This window comes from Acanthaster planci, linkage group LG14, assembly GCF_054643075.1.
Source record: "Acanthaster planci isolate LZ-2023a linkage group LG14, COTS_SCS, whole genome shotgun sequence".
In the NCBI taxonomy this organism is placed as follows: Eukaryota; Metazoa; Echinodermata; class Asteroidea; order Valvatida; family Acanthasteridae; genus Acanthaster; species Acanthaster planci.
Genome location: NC_141790.1, coordinates 13930736 through 13951257, shown reverse-complemented (window position 1 = coordinate 13951257; position 20522 = coordinate 13930736). Strand labels below are relative to the sequence as shown.

General features: G+C 42.7%; 1 protein-coding gene across 2 annotated transcripts in view; it reads left to right on the top strand.

Moving 5' to 3' along the window:
* myo7a (myosin VIIA) overlaps window positions 1-20430 on the top strand; it is a 28082-nt gene extending 7652 nt beyond the window's left edge. For both annotated transcript variants that reach the window (XM_022239535.2, XM_022239536.2), the window contains exons 10-43: window positions 99-358; window positions 487-565; window positions 738-869; window positions 1059-1194; window positions 1358-1602; window positions 1937-1998; window positions 2453-2636; window positions 3057-3236; window positions 3572-3667; window positions 4311-4517; window positions 4783-5004; window positions 5282-5491; window positions 6415-6498; window positions 6651-6752; window positions 6934-7166; window positions 7711-7828; window positions 8288-8416; window positions 8890-9063; window positions 9310-9537; window positions 9771-9941; window positions 10081-10325; window positions 10662-10831; window positions 11060-11247; window positions 11667-11843; window positions 13668-13770; window positions 13961-14117; window positions 14405-14663; window positions 14886-15000; window positions 15241-15327; window positions 15733-16025; window positions 16334-16450; window positions 16801-16884; window positions 17359-17478; window positions 17800-20430. In XM_022239535.2, coding sequence (XP_022095227.1) covers window positions 99-358; window positions 487-565; window positions 738-869; window positions 1059-1194; window positions 1358-1602; window positions 1937-1998; window positions 2453-2636; window positions 3057-3236; window positions 3572-3667; window positions 4311-4517; window positions 4783-5004; window positions 5282-5491; window positions 6415-6498; window positions 6651-6752; window positions 6934-7166; window positions 7711-7828; window positions 8288-8416; window positions 8890-9063; window positions 9310-9537; window positions 9771-9941; window positions 10081-10325; window positions 10662-10831; window positions 11060-11247; window positions 11667-11843; window positions 13668-13770; window positions 13961-14117; window positions 14405-14663; window positions 14886-15000; window positions 15241-15327; window positions 15733-16025; window positions 16334-16450; window positions 16801-16884; window positions 17359-17478; window positions 17800-17886 — 5454 coding nt within the window. In that variant the 3' untranslated portion in view covers window positions 17887-20430. The remainder of the gene's footprint in view (window positions 1-98; window positions 359-486; window positions 566-737; window positions 870-1058; window positions 1195-1357; window positions 1603-1936; window positions 1999-2452; window positions 2637-3056; window positions 3237-3571; window positions 3668-4310; window positions 4518-4782; window positions 5005-5281; window positions 5492-6414; window positions 6499-6650; window positions 6753-6933; window positions 7167-7710; window positions 7829-8287; window positions 8417-8889; window positions 9064-9309; window positions 9538-9770; window positions 9942-10080; window positions 10326-10661; window positions 10832-11059; window positions 11248-11666; window positions 11844-13667; window positions 13771-13960; window positions 14118-14404; window positions 14664-14885; window positions 15001-15240; window positions 15328-15732; window positions 16026-16333; window positions 16451-16800; window positions 16885-17358; window positions 17479-17799) is intronic.
* Window positions 20431-20522: the final 92 nt, after the last annotated feature.

The following is a 20522-nucleotide window of genomic DNA, read 5'->3' as shown; positions in this document are numbered from 1 at the left end:
CATATACTACACAGTGTCATGGTCTTGTTTTGGTCCTTTTTTTGGTAATGAAGCAGATTAGTAGTTCATGTTTGTGGTGTTTACTTTGAAAATTGCAGATCAACCAGCGAGCACTGGAAGAAGCATTGACCACCAAATCCACCACTGCTCAAGGGGAGGTCATCATCTCACCGGTCAGTAAGGCCAAGGCCATTGACATGAGGGATGCCTTAGTTAAGGCCATCTATGGCCGCATGTTCATCTGGATTGTCAGCAAGCTCAACGAAGCCACCTACAGGCCTCCCAAGGATCGCAACACCACGCGACTCAGCATCGGCCTGTTGGACATCTTCGGCTTTGAAAACTTTGGCAAGAACAGGTAGAATTGTTTTTGAAATACCACATCTAAGCTTAATTTAAACTTTCCAAGTTTTTCCTAATCAAACTATCTTGATTGATTTGCTTGGCCTTTCTGAAAAGGTATTGACCATTTTTTTCTTTGCGTAGTTTTGAGCAGATGTGCATCAACTACGCCAATGAGAATCTTCAGCAGTTCTTTGTGCGACACATTTTCAAGTTGGAGCAGGTAAACAACTCTGCAGTTTTCATTGGTTTACATTTTACAGGAAGCGTGTTGCCCTTAATTTTCTTTTTTCCCCCAATCCCAGAATGCATGGCCATCATCGTTAAATCAATATTAAGTTTGGGCTATTTATGAGTCATGACCTTTCACCTCACAATGACCTTTGCCCCCATAGGAAGAATATGACCGGGAAGGCATCAAGTGGCAGCATATCAAGTTTGTGGACAACCAGGAAACCCTTGACATGATAGCAGCCAAGCCTATGAACATCATTGCCCTGGTGGATGAAGAAAGCCGCTTCCCTAAGGTCAGTGTGAAAGGTCACATGCAAATGTCGATATCAAAGGTCAGCCCAGTTGGCCAATATGTTAATAGTAACCCCTACAAGTGAACTCATGGTCTAGTTGGCCCTACAAGGTATGCATTTTGGGATGATAATTTAGTTATTTCATATTCTTGAGATGTCGACCAAATACATTTACTTACTTGTTCCCAGGGCACGGATGCCACCATGTTGAACAAGTTGAATGAACAGCACGGCCGTAATCCTCTCTTCGTCCGTTCGCCAGGAGCACGAAGCACCCAGTTTGGTATCAACCACTTCGCCGGGACAGTGTACTATGAAACAGTTGGTAAGCCTTAACATATTGACACTAAGAGCGTACAGTTACGTAGTGGCAAATTCTTGGCTTTTAGTGTTTGTGGTTTGAGCCTGATTTTTCTTAGCTTTAGATCAATACTTGGTCAGATGCTTTTTATTTTGACCAACTTTTTCTTGGGGGCTTATTTCCTCAGGTTTCTTGGACAAGAACCGCGACACCTTCAGCCCAGATTTCATCAAGCTGATCGAGACGGCCGGCAACAAATACCTACGACGCCTCTTCGAGACGGACATCAAACAGAGCGGGGACTCGCGCAAGAAGTCACCCACCCTGGGCACGCAGTTCAAGAAGTCCCTGGATTCTCTGATGAACACACTCAGTCAGTGCCAGCCGTTCTTTGTGCGCTGCATCAAGCCCAACGAGCACAAACGGGCCAAAGTAAGTCCTCCTCTTACAAAGAAAATTTTACCCAGTTTAAACGTTGATACCCACTCAAGCTAAGGGACCTCCTAGAAGACACTGATGGGAGAGGAGTGACCAGAGATGAGGTCTCTGCAAAATGAAGGTCGATCTCAAGGTGAAGTCAAAGAACGATAATGAAAGCAGCTTTGCGAATACATTAGATGTTGAGCCAGCTCTATTTGGGTGTTTTGCTCACACTTTCCCTAAGAGCTCCTGGTGCAGCTAGTTCTGACTGATAATCAAATCTTGGAGGGATTACGCATTCTTCAACTGGTAATCCCTCTCTTTTGTATATTTTCCTTCTCGCCAGGAGTTTGAGAGAGATCTTGTTGTCAGGCAGCTGCGTTACTCCGGCATGATGGAGACCATCAGGTAAATTTTAATACATCAGATCTAAGCCAAATAGGTGATGGTCTGATTAGCACCGAAATCTTCCAAGCACTAGTTCTCACGTAACCCTAACCTCCTAGGGACCATTGAAGTCCTGCATAACCTTGTTTGGTTCAGCATGGTTAGGGTTAAAACCTTCATGAAATTGCACCCTATCCTTGAAAGATGTTTTGACCTTTGAGCTGCCTAATAATACACATAATATTGCCAACCGTAGGACTTTCCTGTAAAAAGCAGACAAGCTTGATAGCTAGGTTTTCTTGAAGCTCAGACAGTTTAAAAAACCCTCTCATTTTTATGACAACATTTGAAAACAACGTGGGACAAGGTTAATTTATGCCCTTACCTCTGTGTCCTTGTGATTCAAGACCTTAACATTTCCTTGTCCATGGACAGGAATTTGATTTTGTCCTCTTGTTCTTTTTTCCAATTTTAGAATCCGTCGTGCCGGTTATCCGATCCGCCACACGTTCAAGGAGTTTGTGGATCGTTACCGCATGCTGGTGATGGGTATTCAGCCCTCACACAAAGAGGACTGCCGAGCAGCCTCTAACAAGATCTGCAAGGCACATCTTGGCAGCCAGGACTGGCAGCTTGGCCACCACAAAGTCTTCCTGAAGGTATGGATGTCGCTGAAAGTTGCGGCTGTGGCTAGAAATAATGTGTGTGCCTATGGGAGTCTTTGGCTTGCAGCTAACAACCACTTCGCATAGACACCTGTGTTAGTCCTAGCCACAGCCGCTTGATTTGAACACAGGCTGGGTTGTATTGGCAATCAGCGAGTACGGAGTAGAAATGGAGGAAGTTGTACATTTCAATGTCTTACCCTCTGAGCAATCTAACACTGTCTTGACATCGCCTCCGTCTTTGACTTCAAGTGTCAGTTTTATGAATTTAACCCCTTGATTTGGACTCTCAAGAGCTCAACACAGCTCCATCTTGAAGTCAAATGTCAGACTGGCCATGTGCTTTAAGTCAAGCCCCAAAACCTCCAAACAACCCAGGCATCGAAAAATGTGTTGACCGTTTTTGCTGGTCAGGACGCTCACGATCTGCATCTGGAGCAAGAGAGAGACAAGGCATTGACAGCCCGATGCATCATCATCCAGAAGACCTTCAGGGGATGGTTCTACCGCAAACGCTTCCTGCAGATGAGGAAGAGCGTCACCATCATCGCCAAGGCCTGGCGCAAATACGCCCAGAGGATCCGTTACATCAAGGTGGGTACAGAATACCCCGGACCCCCCCCCCGTTGATGTGTATATTGTTTGCACAAATTATTCATGACCGAACAGGGCCGCTGTTGAAGAAGCAGCACTCTTATCCTGTGTCTTTGGAAATTGAGGACAGGAATTCCGAATGTGGAAAAAGCCTGTTAATATTTTTGTGGTGTCCTTAAGCCGTGTTAGAAATGAAAGTCAGACCTTTAGTTATGACCGAAGTGAACCTGGTGAAAGTATAGATCCAGAATTTATCTGACATTGCAAAAGGTGACATCTCTGTAGCGTCTAAATGTGTGACCTAATCAATAGGAATGTTTTCTGTTTCATGACAGATGAAGCGCGGTTACCAGCGTTTGCAAGCTGTGCTGCGAGGGAGAGTCTTGAGTTATCGCTACCAGTTCATGCGGAGGAGACTCCTGAAATTCCAGGTTGGTTTTGGAATCGCGTTCTGCAGGATTGAAGGTTGCCTACTGGATAATGACACTTTGATAAGCTTTAGACTTAAGGTTTTGAATCAACGCAAGGTAACCTACTTGATTCGATCACCTCTTTGGCAATCAATAATTTTGAATCAACGCAAGGTAACCTTCTTGATTCGATCACCTCTTTGGCAATTAATAATTTTGAATCAACGCAAGGTAACCTACTTGATTCGATCAACTCTTTGGCAATCAATAATTTTGAATCAACGCAAGGTAACCTACTTGATTCGATCACCTCTTTGGCAATCAATAATTTTGAATCAACGCAAGGTAACCTTCTTGATTCGATCACCTCTTTGGCAATTAATAATTTTGAATCAACGCAAGGTAACCTACTTGATTCGATCAACTCTTTGGCAATCAATAATTTTGAATCAACGCAAGGTAACCTTCTTGATTCGATCACCTCTTTGGCAATCAATAGTTTTTATTCAACGCAAGGTAACCTTCTTGATTCGATCACCTCTTTGGCAATTAATAGTTTTTATTCAACGCAAGGTAACCTTCTTGATTCGATCACCTCTTTGGCAATCAATAGTTTTGAATCAACGCAAGGTAACCTTCTTGATTTGATCACCTCTTTGGCCAGGCTCACTGTCGTGGATACCTGATCCGTACAGAGATCAGCCACTACCTGACCAGCGTCATTAAGATCCAGGCTGGTTTCCGCATGCTGCTGCAGCGCCGCATCTACAAGAAGCTGTTGGCAGACTACCGACGGCGCATAGAGGCGGAGCGTATCCGTCTGGAGGAGGAGAAGAAACTGAAGAAGCAGATCGGTGCCAAGAAAGCCAAGGTAGGAGGACTTGAGGTGCCCCACTTCCCAGAGTTTGGGATTGCTGGCATGTTTGAAGATCCATGAAGTAATGCACTTTATTTGGATTTGCTCCACACTCTTTCCCGATGGCACTCTACTCTTCTTTCCAGAATTTTATAGAATGCACATTGTTTGAGACAGGGTCTCAGTTGAGTGGTATTCTCTGCTTCAGTGAAATTGCATTATTCAAGGCCTCCGTGGGCTTGGAAATTCATTCTGTGTTTCTTTTTTGTCTCCATTGTAGGAAGAGGCGGAGCGGAGAATGCAGCAGCGCATCCAGGAGATGGAAGAGGAAGATCAGAGACGTCAACAGGAAGAGGAAGAGGAGAGGATAGCCAAGATGGAAGCCATCAAAGAAGCCGAGAGGAGGCGCAACACGGAGCAGACCACAGCCGAAGTAGTGGACGATCTCTTTGGGACCTACGACGATGATGGGCAGCAGGGTCGAGGCCCTAGAGGATTTGAGGTGAATGCCAAGGACACGGTGTCACTGAGCTACTCAGCTGAATATCTTGCTAAGCAAATTTATGTGCTAAGCTTTGCTTAGCAGGGCACCAGTCATATGTAGTATAAATGCCATGACTTTTTGGCTGGTAACCTTTTTTCTATGTTAAGCGAATTCTTACACTTATTAGCTCTGTGTCTAATTTTTAGGCACTCTTTATTGTTCCTGGATCATCAATCTCACCAAAATAAATGAGGTAATTTAGAATATTTGTAATGCTTTTTTGGTTTTCTTACAGGATTTGGAGCAGTCCCGTCGGGCCGCCATCGAGTTCGGCCCAGATGATGACATGATGGCGCCAGCCGTGCCTGAATCGGAGGAGGACATCTCCGAGTACAAGTTTGCCAAGTTTGCAGCCACATACTTCCAGGCGGGGGCCAACACGTCGTTCATCAAGCGGCCTTTGAAGGAACCACTGCTGGACCTGAGGAATGAAAATGACCGGCAGGTCGGTGGATAAGCTTCAGCCAATTTTAGAGAGGTGCTGAGTGCGAAAGTACGCTAAGCACTTAAAATACACGCTTAGCAGTAACAGTGTACCAGCCAAAGCTCTGTGCATTTGCTGTTTACCTCAAGCTGGTTCCCTGCTTATTTTTGCAGAGCACAAAAATCTACTGAGCAGTGACTTGTGCTCAGCAACTTCATGAACTGGGCCCATGAGGGACGATTCTCCATCCGCCAGCCCCCCCCAACAATTTTAGTCACTTGTTTCTCCAAAGATGTTGTGGAAACTGGAAATAAAAATGCCCCAAATTTTCTGAGTCAATGAAACTTGCTGGAATTGCTTAAGATATTTAACCACTTGCTGCTGGGGAACTCCATTTCGAGCACCATGGGTTTATACGCAGAGCCGGGGTGCCCGAAATGGGACAAAAGAGCTGGTCCATATAACAAAACTCGGAACAAAAGACCTGCTGCTGGGAATTACCATCATTTTTTTAAACAGTTTTGGGCATAGTGTGCTGGCGGATTAGCACCCCTGACAAAAGTGCTTGAAAAGACGCCACTCGTATTCACTGGGGACAAAGGAAATTGCGCAACACCTCACAATTCTGGGCTGTCTTTACAGGGCGGCAGGCCTGGCCGAAATATTCAGGAGTCAATGAAGGTTACCTGTCTGCTTAGAGTAGCCACCAAACAGTCATTCGTGTGGGTGTAAACGTCCATTAAATGAAATGATGAATCTTTGTAGAATTTCAAAAACTGAAAATCTTGAAAATCGCCCGTATGTGTGCAGTGCATTTTTAAAAGTACCCAGCAGCATGTTGTTAAAATGTTGGCTCTTGATTATCATAGTGAATCAAGCTATATTTATCTCCAAATGGTCACTGATGAGACTGATGGAAATAACTGGGTTTTTTTGTATACTAGGCTGCCTTGGCTGTGTGGATCACCATTCTTCGCTTTATGGGGGACCTTCCAGAGCCCAAGGCCCAATCCGCTCTAGCCGACAGGGTGAGTGTCACTTCTCTGGGGACTGGCATGCAGTATCAGTGATGTTCAAACCAAGTCTCAAAAGATTTCTGCTTGTTTGATTTTCATTCTTTTGCACATGACAACTGGCCTTGCTAGCTCTTACTCATATTCGTTTGTGCTTGATGATGCAGGACGGGAAGTCAGTCATGACAAAAATCTACAACACCCTGGGAAGGACACGAGGCAAAAAGGAATTAGAGGATGCCAGGGAGAACATGAAAGATGATGGCATGGTAGGAACCAATAAGAATCCTTTTTGCGTATTTAATTACGGTTTTCTGTAAGTTACAAAAATATTTTCCTGCCTTAATGACGAGTCCTCTGACGTAGTGATAATGCTGTCTTGTAGGACTCTCGGATTTTTTTGATGAAATGGTTATGTTTTTAGTGAAATACTTTTCGCCACTCTTGCAGCCACCACCGTCCATGCATGTGGGCACTGGCCGGTCCAATAAGAGCACCATGCGCAAGAAGTTGGTGTCCCTGACCTTGAAGAAGAAGTCCAAGATTACCCAGGAAGTGGCGGAGAGGATCCGAGATGGAGAGGAGACGGAGTACGGCAACACCATGGTGATTGACCGGCCAACCTCTAACCTGGAGAAGCTTCACTTCATCATTGGACATGGCATCCTCCGGCCAGAATTGAGGTGAGGGTCTATAGAGGCCAGTCAAGTCAGTCTGAAAATTTCTGGGAAAAGTTTACCCTCTCTCTTTAGAAAAATCTTTACTTGGAGTATTAAAACACTTGGTGGAGCCACTTGAGTTTGCAAACTGGGAAATGTGGGATGCTGTCGTAACTGACATTAAGGAATTTAAATTGAGGTCAGAGTTAAATGGAATTGAAAACATCTTGTCATTGAATCTAACTGGAGTATTTATATGAAGAAATTGTGATCAACTAGTACTTGTTTGGAAGCAGCTGATCCAAACTTATATATATTTGATGGATTAATGTCAACATGGATCTGACTAGTTAACAGGAAAAGTCATTACATAGAGATTGTCAAATGACAGCATTTACACATTTAGCAGTGCCACCTGCCAGTTGAAAGGTGCTTAACGAATTTCACACACTTGTCAACGCAGAGGAAGTGCATTCAGCTACAAGTAAATTTACAGTACCTTGTGCTTTAAAAAATTCCAATTTTAGCACTGTGTCTAATTGAAGTTTCCGTTTATGTTTTGTCGAAGGGATGAGATCTACTGCATGATTTGTAAACAGCTTACCAACAACCCTTCTAAGAGCAGTCATGCTAGGGGATGGATCTTGCTGTCTCTTTGCGTGGGCTGCTTTGCTCCGACAGACCGGGTAAGAGCTTAGATGCCGGGCCGTTAAACCTCCATCAGTTGATAGAAAGTTGAACCATTGGCTGTTGGTTGTACAGTGGCATTCAGTTGGCCTGCTGTCTGTAGACAAATTGAGAGGCTGTGCAGTACACGCAATCCTGGTTCCCTGCTGTGTATTGAAACACACTTTATTGATAACCACCATTGTTGCGAATCTTGGCTGGCTACTTTCAAACATTTGTCTTTTAGTCCAAGAATCAAGAAACTTTTTTAACCTGAGTGTGTGTGATCCTGCCTTTTGTTGGCTTCTCTTAACATCGTATACTGTAATCAGAGTACTGCATTGTGGTCTGGGGAATAATTTCTGGTCAAGCAAGGAAGGGTTCAGCAGGATTCAAACTTGCCTCAACTTTGGGCAATCCTGAAAATCTGCATTCCCTGCTCTGAGGAGTTTTTGTTTATGGCACACGTGTCGTTGCAGTTTGTGAAGTACCTACGGTGTTTCATTAGTGAGGGTCCACCAGGCTATGCACCGTACTGTGAGGAGAGGCTACGACGGACCTTTGCCAACGGGTCCCGGACCCAGCCCCCTAGCTGGTTGGAGTTACAGGTAGGAATGCTTTATCAGGCTTGTCAGACCACCAGTAATGCTTGGAGAACTCCTCCCCCTTAAAAGTTTTCGTCACTAACCGTGGCCAACCTTGACCTTATGTCTCATAAATTCCAATTCGTTCCTGGCATTGCTGCAGCATTTTCTCAAATCGGAAAGCCAATCAAGAAGCCATTTTTGATCACATTCCCTGAATCCGTTTTCTTTGGTGTCATCTGTGAAATGAGGTGATGCCAGACTACTTCATGTTCCATGCCTCTCTTTTTTGTAAATGTTGCTCAGAACATTTAGGTATAATAAGTCACAAACATTAAATTATTCAACAATGTGAATGAAATTAATTTGTGATGAGCTTTATTTCATTGCTTTTATTTTATTCGGAACCAAAAAAGTTAACCTCGATTTCAATTCAATATGGCCAACTTGTGAATAAGGCCAATTATTGGATTTTTCTTCCCACCCTCCCCTCTCAGGCCACCAAATCCAAGAAGCCGCTGATGCTCCCCATCACCTTCATGGATGGCACCACCAAGACCCTGCTGGCCGATTCAGCCACCACAGCCAGGGAACTCTGTGGTCAGCTGTCGGAGAAGATTGGCCTCCGAGACCAGTTTGGGTTCTCTCTCTACGTGGCTCTCTTTGACAAGGTAAGCCTTCAGGTCTTGCGCTGTTGGAGACCCACACAAATTGGTCATTTTGATATTTATGTGAACGTGGCCCATCAACAACAGAATCAAGTAGTTTTTCTTTTCGGAGCTTTAAAAGGTTGGGAGATTCATGTTTTATATCAGTAGAAAGCCATTTGAATGTCTTCTATGTTCACTCTGACTGATACGAATCCACCTAACCTTCTTGGAACGTTGCCATCGTGTTCGTGCTTGCGTTCTCTGAAGGTGTCGTCGTTGGGCAGCGGGGGTGACCATGTCATGGATGCCATCTCACAGTGTGAGCAGTACGCCAAGGAGCAAGGCGCCCAGGAACGTAACGCACCTTGGCGCCTGTTCTTCCGCAAGGAGATCTTTGCTCCCTGGCATGATCCCACTGAGGACCCCATCGGGACCAACCTGATCTACCAGCAGATCGTCCGAGGCATCAAGTTTGGAGAATACAGATGTGACAAGGTGGGGCTGCAAATGTGTTCTTTGGAAGGTTTGCTGGGTGAATGCAAGTGTACTAACCAGATATTCATCGTTAGTTAGAAAAGAATTGGCCACCATTGCTCCTATTTTTCCCGTAAATTCGTAAATTCTTAGTCCAGTAAATTCTAAATGTAAGAACTTCTCCAACACCATACCTTGCGACATGCTGTGGCCAAATTGAACACGAAACAATTTCCCCTTTCATGTGATCTCAGGATAGTGACCTAGCTGGCATAGCAGCTCAGCAGTATTACGTGGGCTACGGCGAAGAGATGATCTATGATCGACTGACCAACCTGTTGCCAACCTATATACCGGACAACTCCATGACGGGATCCAAGACTGTGGAACGCTGGGCTCAAATGGTCATGAACGAACTCAAGAATGTGAGTTATGCTGTTATTAATGACCAGTTGCCATAATGTCATAACATCTGTGTACCAAATATAATATCTGAAAGGTTGTCGGTAAGAAAACAGCATGGCAGGACTGAAAGCATATCTTTGTTGGTGTTTCTACTCTCAGAGCTACTATGTCAAAGAGCACGTGGACAAGCTGCGAGTCAAGGAGGATGTTGTCAACTACGCCCGCTTCAAGTGGCCGCTCCTCTTTTCGCGCTTCTACGAGGCCTTCAAGTTCTCGGGCCCCAGCCTACCCAAGAATGACGTGATTGTTGCTGTAAACTGGACTGGGGTATATGTCGTGGATGATTTGGAACAAGTCCTTCTGGAGCTGTCCTTCCCAGAGATCACCCAGGTGTCCAGTAGCAGGTGGGTGTTGGATCATGGGTAAATACAGTGCATCATGGGTAATTCAGTGCCCAAGCAGTGGGTATTACGTTCTTCAAAGGTGCATGGGAAATTGTGTGAAACCACATATTTGGCTTAGAGTTCATGTTGCTTTCCACTGTTGGTAATTTCTAGGCCCCCAGAGATTTGGTTAAAGGTTCAAATCCAGCCCTGGTCCACTTTGTAGAGCACCAATGGATTAGTGGATGGATTGTAAGCTCAAAACCTAGTCTCGCTGTGTTGGTGATGCACCAGTACTGTATTCCCGTGGTGTCAGGTTCCAGTCCCACTCATTTCCATTCCCTGACTCCCATTCAGGACCGGCAAGCTTCACGGGCAGAGCTTCACCATCCTGACAGTCAAAGGCGACGAGTACACATTCACGTCCTCCAATGCCGAAGACATCCGCGATCTGATCGTCTTCTTCCTAGAGGGAATGAAGAAGAAATCTCGCTATGTTGTGGCTCTGCAGGACAACCCAGACCAAGGTAGGACCAGTCAAGTTCTGATATTTACTCAATCTTATTTACTCTAGTCTTTTTGCTCTTTGTTGAAAGTAAGTTTTTTCTGCGTTAACCGTCGAAAATTTAATCATATGTCTGGAGTTGATCATCTCTATACTCATTTCCGAATCAGCAGAACTGTGAGATGATTCGTATGTCACACACTTGCTCCAACAAACATTTCTCATAAACTTGTGTGTTTGGTTACCTAAGGTCAAGGGTCATCATTCCTGAGTTTTCAGCGTGGTGACCTGATCATCCTTGAGCAAGAGAACGGCGACGCTTTGATGGAGAGTGGCTGGTGTTATGGGGAGAATGATCGGACTGGACGCAAAGGAGACTTCCCTGCTGAGTGTGTCTACGTCCTGCCCACCACCACCAAACCGGCTCCTGACATTGTGGTAGGCACTTGTGATCATTTAGGGCATAGATTCCCTGAAAAATGATCTTTTGTTTTCTCTTCAGCTGTCGGAAGAAACCGTCCTGGAGGAGATGGTTGAGAAATGTGTTGAAAGTGCAAGGAAATTCCCAGACTGTTATTATTGGGGAAGAAATCCACATAAAGAATTGGGGGGGGGTTCAAACCTTGCCCATAAAGAAGGAAATGTGGAAATATTTTATATAAAAGAAAAGTGAAATTTGAGAATCTTAACCTACGCGGTGACAGTACTAAGAACCCTTGGGTAATGGGGTGGCAGAATGTTTTGCGGAATGGTCCAATAGTGTACATGTACTCTCAGATTAGATTCATTCCGCTTGGTGTTTGATCACACAAAACCCTGGTCTCTGACCTCTCTCCTTCCTCCCTATCTACCCCTAGGCCTTGTTCACCATGCAGCCCCAGGAGATGTCCGACAGGATGCTTGCCTCCCACGAGGAGGCCATGAGAAACGGTGACCCCCACCAGCGTCAGCACACCCTGGAGGAGTTTGCCATCGATCATTTCAGGCCTCCACCCAAGCGCACCCTCAGCCGGGCTGTCAAGCGTCGCACCAGGGTAAGTCACAAAAATCCTCCCTCATCCAATTTTTTTCCCCTCACTTCAAAGTATGAACCACTGAGAATAAAGACGGACGAAGTAGTAACACTGATTTTGGTGACGGCAAAATGGAGGATGTGATGCCCAAGGCACATACAGTGAAAGATGTAAGTGTGATAAACATGTTTATAGTTGAGGTTTTTACCATGAACTTTACACTGGATTTTGCTATAATATTGATGATGTTGTTTTACTGCTATGATTCATGATTCTCAGGAGGTAGATACTGACATCTGAAATCATGGGATTACTCTCATGGAAAACAGGGAGACCGTCTCACTTTAACAAGATCATCATCACTTTGCCTTGTGTATGATGTTGCCTTTTAAGAGGTGTGGCGTTGAAATCCTATTGAGCTGTTAAATAATAAATTTAATAAGCCTTGATATGACATTGGCAGATTTCTCCAATAATTTATGCATTTTCACTGCATATGGTCGGCAGAAACTTGGACCTAAGTCTAAACTGAAAAGCTTATCTTTAAATGATTATCCTGTGAAAAGCTGGGCCAAAAAAACCATCAGAGGTTACGGCAAACTTCACTTTGTTTTCAGCTCGCAACCAAAGTTCGCTGATAAGACTGGCTCGTTTCCCATCACCTTTGCAAGTACACATTACCAAATCGAAACTAACATATGTTTACTCAGCAACAAAGCCTTTGCTTTCATGTAATAATGTGTCACTGCTCAACAGAGTTGAACAGACCTTTGCCTTTGGGAGCATTGTGAACCTTTTTTTGGAAGAGTATAAGGTCTTGCAACTGTGAAGTTAAACAAAACGAAATGTGATAATAAGGCAACCCTTAACCCTCCTACACAAAGATGCATTCTCAACAAAGTTGTCCTATCAGTCAAAATCAGTCAAATCATCCCTATGTGTCTGTGTAGTGCGGCAAATCAAGTGGAAGGAATTTTTTACAGCAAAAGGAGGGTCAAAGCGATTGCACATCGTTTTTTGAATTACTGGATTTGGTATGAATTTAATGTAAAAAAATGATGTAATAACAGCAAAGAAATCTTTACTACCTGTACAATCACAGTGTGATGTACGTGGAAGTGTACTCAATGTTAAAATCAAGATAAAACTCCTCTTGTAAGACACGCTTGGTTTTTAACTTTTTGGACACATTTTGAGCACTCACTGCAAACTTTTTCCAAGTTTATATTAGCATTACAAATCATGTTTGCCAATATGACCTGTGTAGTCATTCGCCTCATGTTGTTTTCCTTTGCACATGTTGTCAAAAGAAAGGTGTGGAGAGAAACGCGTAGTGCCACACTTTGGATGAAAAGATGAAATGACTGATATTGATTTTTGATTTAGCTGAATTGGGGGATGTGAACTGTGCCAACTTTGTGTAAAAACATTGAAGGTATTAATAGACACTCATTAAAAGACATTGATTCCTCGCTTTTGACAGCCATTCTTTGAGTTTCATGCAAAATGGATGCATTGAACTTGCTTAGCACTGTTCACAAATTACGAACAACACAAAAGCCCTGGCTTTTTAATCTGTCTGGCATTTAGGGTTTTGACATAAAGAAAAATCAAGAGCTCTTTTCAAATATCCTGGGATTAAAGCAGAGACCATCTTGAATGACTTTATTCAATTGTCCTGTGACTTGATGATCGGGATATTTGGCGGCACCACAATAGCTGTGCTTCCTGTGCCAACTGAGTGGGTCTTATGCATCACTTTGTTGTTGTGTAACTCATTAACAGACTGCTTCAGTTCCCACAAAAAGCAGGCATTTTCAATTCTGGGTTTGATCTCATTTGCAGGACAATTTATGGAGTCACAGCAAGGAACCCATCAGACAGCCACTTCTCAAGAAACTCCTCAACAACCCAGAATTGGCCGAGCAGGCCTGCGATGCCTTTGAAGATATCCTTTCAATTTAGCTGTTTCTTTCTCAAGTCTCTGGACAAATTTCCAATCTCGCAATTATTTTGGATGTATTGACTGCAGGGTCAAGTACAGGTGGACGGAGGGGCTGCAAGAACATGTGGATGCTTTTCCAAGACTGTATTTTAGGTTGTCAACCCCCAAATTATTTTCCTTGACCTCTTTGCACCTATTCTGAAGTACATGGGTGACTTCCCAACAAAGAGATCCTATCGCCATGGCAATGACCTCACAGACAAAATCTTCGAGTCGGCACTAAAGAACGAGCCGTTGAAGGATGAGGTCTATTGTCAGATCATTAAACAACTGACTGACAACAGACTCAGGTAAGGCCCTCACTGTAAACCAAACAAAGTCAAAGCAAGCCAGATTAATTTGAAAGCCAGAGATGCTTCAGGTTTTCAGCAAATCAGAGAGGAGATGTAGGAAGATGTGACAGATTACAGCCTGGAAACTGGGAATTGAAGGGTAAATTTTGACTTGACTGAGTAGTACTATTTTTAGGCATGGGTAGGAGGTTAGCACATTCATGAATGATTCAGGATGACCATTCAAGTCCCTTTGCTTTTTACTTCATCTTTTCTTCACTGTAGTACCTTTTTTGTTTTCAAAGGTTGAGTGAGGACCGTGGTTGGGAGCTGATGTGGTTGGTAACCGGTATCTTCGCCTGCAGCCAGACCCTCATGCCAGAGGTCACCAAGTTCCTGCGGTCGGGTACCAACAACCTGGCAGCTGACTGCCTACATCGCTTGCAGAAGACCATCCGTTACGGCCAGCGCAAGTACCCACCACACCTGGTGGAGGTAGAGGCCATCCAACACAAGACCACACAGATCTTCCACAAGGTGTACTTCCCCGATGACACCGATGAGGTAGGTTTGACCAGTCAATGAATCATCCGGGAACAGTGACAAACAGTACACATCACATGGCATTTTTTGAGTGTAACCAATGTTTGGTCAGTAAATTCGTTCTCTGCTCCATAAATGGCATTTTTATGTACCCCCCACACAATTGGCACCTGTGTCTATAAGACGGACCATTTCACAATGTGGGCCAGACACCTAGAATGTCGTGACCTTCTCATCTTGTAGGCCTTTGAAGTAGACTCTGGGACCAGGGCTAAAGATTTCTGTCAGAACATCGGGCAGCGATTGAGATTGAAGTCATCTGAAGGATTCAGTCTGTTTGTCAAGATTGCTGACAAAGGTGAGATGAAGTATACAATTGGCATTAGATAAAGCATTTAAGGGTTTCAGGAAATTTTATAGTCGGTCTTCTAGTTTCTTTTTTTGCACTTTTAGCTTTGTGGCTCAGGACTTAACAGTTTTTGGTTCTCTGTTAAAAGGAGCATTTTTTTGCAGTCTCTAAAGTGGTCACAACCACAAAATGACCTTCACTAGACTTTGATAAATTTCATCAATATTTTGAGATCTTTTTGATTTTTAGTGATCAGCGTTCCAGAAGGTGACTTCTTCTTTGACTTTGTGCGTCATCTGACTGACTGGATCAGAAAAGCGAGGCCAAGTCGAGAGGGTAAGATGATGAAAACGTTTGCCATATGTCCAAAACATGTGAGGTGATTCTTCTTTTGAAAACTGTGAAAATCTGAATCGTAGCCTTGATTATGTTTAGTTCACTTCGCCCATAAGTACAAACTTGCAGTTTCTATAATGGTGGTCCATTGGCTGATGCATGTAGAAGTAAATCGTTTTGATGATGATGTCATCTTACAAGCACTGTACTGACAGAAACTTCAAAAGCTTTCTCAGGCTACAACTCAAGCCAAAATTGTCCTGCTTGTTAGTACAGTTATCGCATGCAATTAATCACCAAAGTTCACATATTCGGCAGCAATAAGACATTGAGCATGAGGTAACTGAAAGTTTTGTCCAACAGGTCTTGACTCCTTTCCCCTTGCATCTTCCTGCCATTCTGTAGGTACCATACCAGTTCTGACCTACCAGGTCTTCTTCATGAAGAAGCTGTGGACCAACACGGTGCCAGGCCGCGACCCCAACGCTGACGTCATCTTCCACTATCACCAGGAGATGCCCAAGCTCCTGCGTGGCTACCACAAGGCCAGCAAGGAGGAGGCGGCTCAGCTGGCTGCGTTGCAGTACCGGGTGCGCTTTGCTGATGACAAGTCGGAGTTCCAGAACATCCCTCGCATGATGAAGGAGTTGCTACCGGCGGATATGATCCGCAGCATGTCACCGGAAGACTGGAAGCGGGTCAGTGTCGTCACATTTCTATCTGTTCCACAGTTATTTTAGCTGACATGCTAGGGTTGAGATCCACCAGCCACTTTGGCCACATTTTAATAGATACTGGATTTCAACCAAGCCAACATAAATTCAAATTCAAACCTTGGTGGACAGAATGCCAAGTTTGTCCATTTAATTTTTTTCTAACGAGTCCAGGACAAACAACCTTGACTGCCAACATACAACTTAAATTTTGTCTTATCGTTTTCGTAACAATAGGTTCCCTTTTGCCAGAGTGGAGGAAATATTTTGAGAACTGTTTTCCCCCTGTACAGGCAATTGTCGCTGCATATAACAAACATTCGGGCAAGTCCAGAGATGATGCCAAGATAGCATTCCTCAAGATCGTGTACCGATGGCCCACGTTTGGTTCAGCCTTCTTCGAAGTCCGAGTAAGAGAACTTGACAGTTTGCAGCTCTTCTGGCTCGTTGATTTCACAACGGATCTGGATCTCGATCAGTGGCCCTGATGCTGGTTTGGGCTATCCATTAGGGAGTTTCTGGTATCAGTGAACCAATGAAGGATCACTGATCACTGAAATGAAAGGTCCTTTGAGACAGTGGATCAGCTCAGGAGAAGTGTGACTAAGAGTGAAACAAGAAGTGACTGTCTTATAATCTCTCGCCTCATGACCTAGGTTTTCCGACGAGCCAAGCTTTATTTTGCCAAGGAAATACTGTATGTCTTATCAAATGCATGGATGATTTCATGTGACTAAAATCTCTTTTTGTTTCCTTGTAGCAAACATCGGAGCCCACCATGCCTGAGATTTTGCTGATTGCCATCAACAAGCTCGGCGTCAACCTGATTGATCCACGCAGTAAGGTAATGGTCCCATGTTACATCTCACCAAAGCCCAGTGTTGAAAAAAACCTGTTTGGTTGTGCACAACAATGGGCAGGTTTTGAACTGCTCGGCTGTGGCTTACAATCACACTCATGTCTATAGGAAGTGGCTAGCCAGTGACTTCTACAGTGGTTTATGTTATTTTAAGCCACTGCCAGTAATGTGGACACAGTCAAAGGAACTTGGAATTGCAGTAAGCCACATGAATCTCACTACCTCAGAATGTGAATAATTATAAATACCTAAAGCTGAGACTTATGACTGACACTTACCATTTATATGGCGTGAAGTACACTTCTTCTCAGTAAGGTTTCATCTTTTCTTAGGCTTGTTTTTTTTTGTCAAGATGTTCAGAAGCGCCATGAAATCGTATCTGGTTCTTGCCTGTGAAACAGATTTTGGTATCCCCTCTGAAGGGTCTGCTTCACGCTGTTATTTTCACCCTCTTCACAGGAGACTCTGGCTACCTACTCCTTCACCAAGATCTCTAATTGGAGCAGTGGCAACACCTACTTCCACATGACCATCGGTAACCTGGTGCGGGGTACCAAGCTGCTTTGTGAAACATCGCTGGTAAGATATTGTGTTAAGAAGAAATGAAAACGCAGTTTGGAAAAGTTAGAGGAGTATCACTCCATTTATGACCTTGTGACACCTGTTGATGTGGATTACTGGAGGAGTTTACTGTTTAGATTTATGTATCTTGAATGTAGAGCATGTACCTCAGTACAACACATTGGCAGTTTGCTGTATTTTGGTTGTTACAGTACAAAGCAGTGTAGTTCCCTTCTCAAATATGAACTCAGTCGAGGAAGACACTGGAAATCAAAAAACTTGCTAACTGCCGAAACAAAGTTCTTTCTATCAGTTTTTCTCTGTTTTACTTGTTTTCAGGGATACAAGATGGATGACCTCTTGACCTCTTACATCAGCCAAATGCTGACAAACATGAATAAGCAGAGAGCCAACAGTCGCAAGTAAACGGTTAGAGTATACCGGTTCAAACTAGTTCCGACCAGCACTGAGACGGTAAGCATGTTTTATCAGTATTTGCTAACCAATACTGACATGTGACATTCCCAACCAGTTCTTAGTACTTGATGCCAGTACTCACCTTTGACAGGTGCAGACCCGACTCTTTACTAAACCCATCTGGACCAGTCCAGACAGGTTCACAGCAGTTTAAATATGCATCATTGAAAAACAGTACTTCTTTGTAGTATACGATTTAGACATATTATTTGTTCAGACAGTACTTTGAATAAACTGGAAAAGTCGCTGCATTCAGAAGGTTATCTTTAAAAACTAATGACTTCTCCTCAAAAAAGAGTGATTGATGGATAATGTAATCTATCAGAGGGATAAGTGACCTTTATATTTTTGTCAGTCAAATTGAACAGTCAAAAATTGACATCATTTTCAAAACCTGGAGTAAGTTAAAAATAATACTCCCCAAACCAGAGAACTAGGGTAGTTTGGGTCCACTTTACCTTGTACCTGTTCTGTATTTATAACAATAATTAAGGTTTAAGCTGAGAAATTGAATTGAGGACTAAATGAAGAGATCTTAATAAATCTACAAAAGGGCCTGAACAGGAAATATGTGGTGAAGTTTTCATGAAAAATCCAGACATCCGACATCTGGTATTCACATTTTGTAAGTCTTATTTCAGGGCGTTTCTTTGGTTCTTTGCGCCATTTTTTCTTTTGTGTCATTCTTGATTTTTCATCTTGAGTTTGATTTGTTTCTTCTAATTCGCTTGTTTAAATAATGTGCAGTTTCTTTGATGTGATTTGTGTGATTGGAGCCTGAAATTAGAGGTACATTCGCTTCTAGAAACAGATGTTTTCTTATTTTTGGCAGAGTAGATGAGGGGATAGAGATTAATCATGTTTAATGTATAATGAATGACAAAGTCATGTTCCCAAAGTGATGACTTTTTAAAAGCATTTCCAGTCTTGGTTTCAAATGATTCGAAATTCCATGAACCATGGTCGAATCTTGTTAATGAAAGCACAGTTAACACAGCATTCTACTCATAACGAGGACAATTTTTGGTTCCATTCATTTGTTTTTCATTGCTTGCATTCCTGATAATAAAAGGTTCCCGTTATAACAAGGTCATCGGCAAACTCCAAAGGACCTCTGATTGAGGTTTTACTGTAATTTCTTCTCCAAATTTATAAAGCTGGCTTTTTAAGTTTCTGTATTCACTGATTGTTGTTTCCAGTCACACACCTAGCAAAGTAATCACTACTTGGTATGTATTCATTCAAGCTCTTTGTATGAGTGGCCATGTGTCGCTAGAAGTAATTGAGAAGATATGACCCGGGGTTACGTAATACGTCCATTGTCAGAGGGTTGTTGGAAGGTCATAATTCCCTTTCTGAATTCTTCATCAGAACTTAAAATGGTTCTGATTTTTTTCCCAGTTATATTTGGTAGAACTTTAAGAACAAAAAAGTCTTGAGTCATAAATAACTATACTGTGACATGGTGGAGAATTTCTATTCAGTATCCAGATTTGATGCAATATGTAACATGCCGGAATATTTGGTATTCGTTGTTGGTAATCATGGTCTATGGTTGTGTACATGTTATTCTAGAAAAATTATTTTGGTGTTTCATGGGAGCTTTCAATTTGTTTTCATTTCTGTCACTTACAGTTATTTTTATCCATGCAAGAAATTGACGCATCTTGACAAAAGTTTTATGAAATAAGATTCCTAAATTTCCTGTAAGAAAATACTTTTGTCTGTAATGTTTCAGAAAGGTTTATCCGTTATTTTTTTTTTCTTTCAGGAAATCACTTGGGTGTCCAAAGTATATTTCCTTTGTGTATTCTGCTATTTTGAACAATTCTAACAATTGTGGATAGAGGCATGATGGTAGTATCAGGAACATTGGGTTTACTGGTATGTACCAAATTAGTATTCAATTTAGAGAAAAACTGTGCCAGAATTTCTTACAGGTTGCCTGTGGTCAATTCATGGTTTTATGAGTTCATACGACATTTATATTGTAATTGCATCTGATAAAGTTATTACCCATTTTTCTTCTGAAGAGTTTTGAAGTATTCAGAGAATTTAGTAGATGGTGTCACTGACCATTCTTTCGATATACACTTTATGGCAAGGAATGTATTCATTTTTTTGTCTTTTTTTTGTAATTTTAAAATCAGGGTTTGTGTGATGTTATGGTAATAAGAATTCTACTTAGTGATGTCTACTTATGATAGATCAATTTGTACATTAGCGCAAATCAGCATCATCGCTGCCTTAACAGAAAGTCATATTTTCAGGCGGGAAAAAGTTTGTGTATATTTATGTTATTCATGTATACAATTCTATTTTATGCTTTTTGATACACTAATAGCTGTCATGAAGAGATGGATTGAGCTTTATAGTGCCTTTGGTAGCAATAATTCACGGCAAAAGTATTTTAACAGTTGTTTGTTTTGATGATTAGATGTAGAAATGAAATCTGCCAACAGATGATAAATAAAATATCACCAGAAAAATGGATTTGGCGCTGGCCAAGATTGTGACTGAACATTAAGGTTATGAGCTACAATATACCTGAACATTACACATCACATTGCTGCAAAATGAGGAAA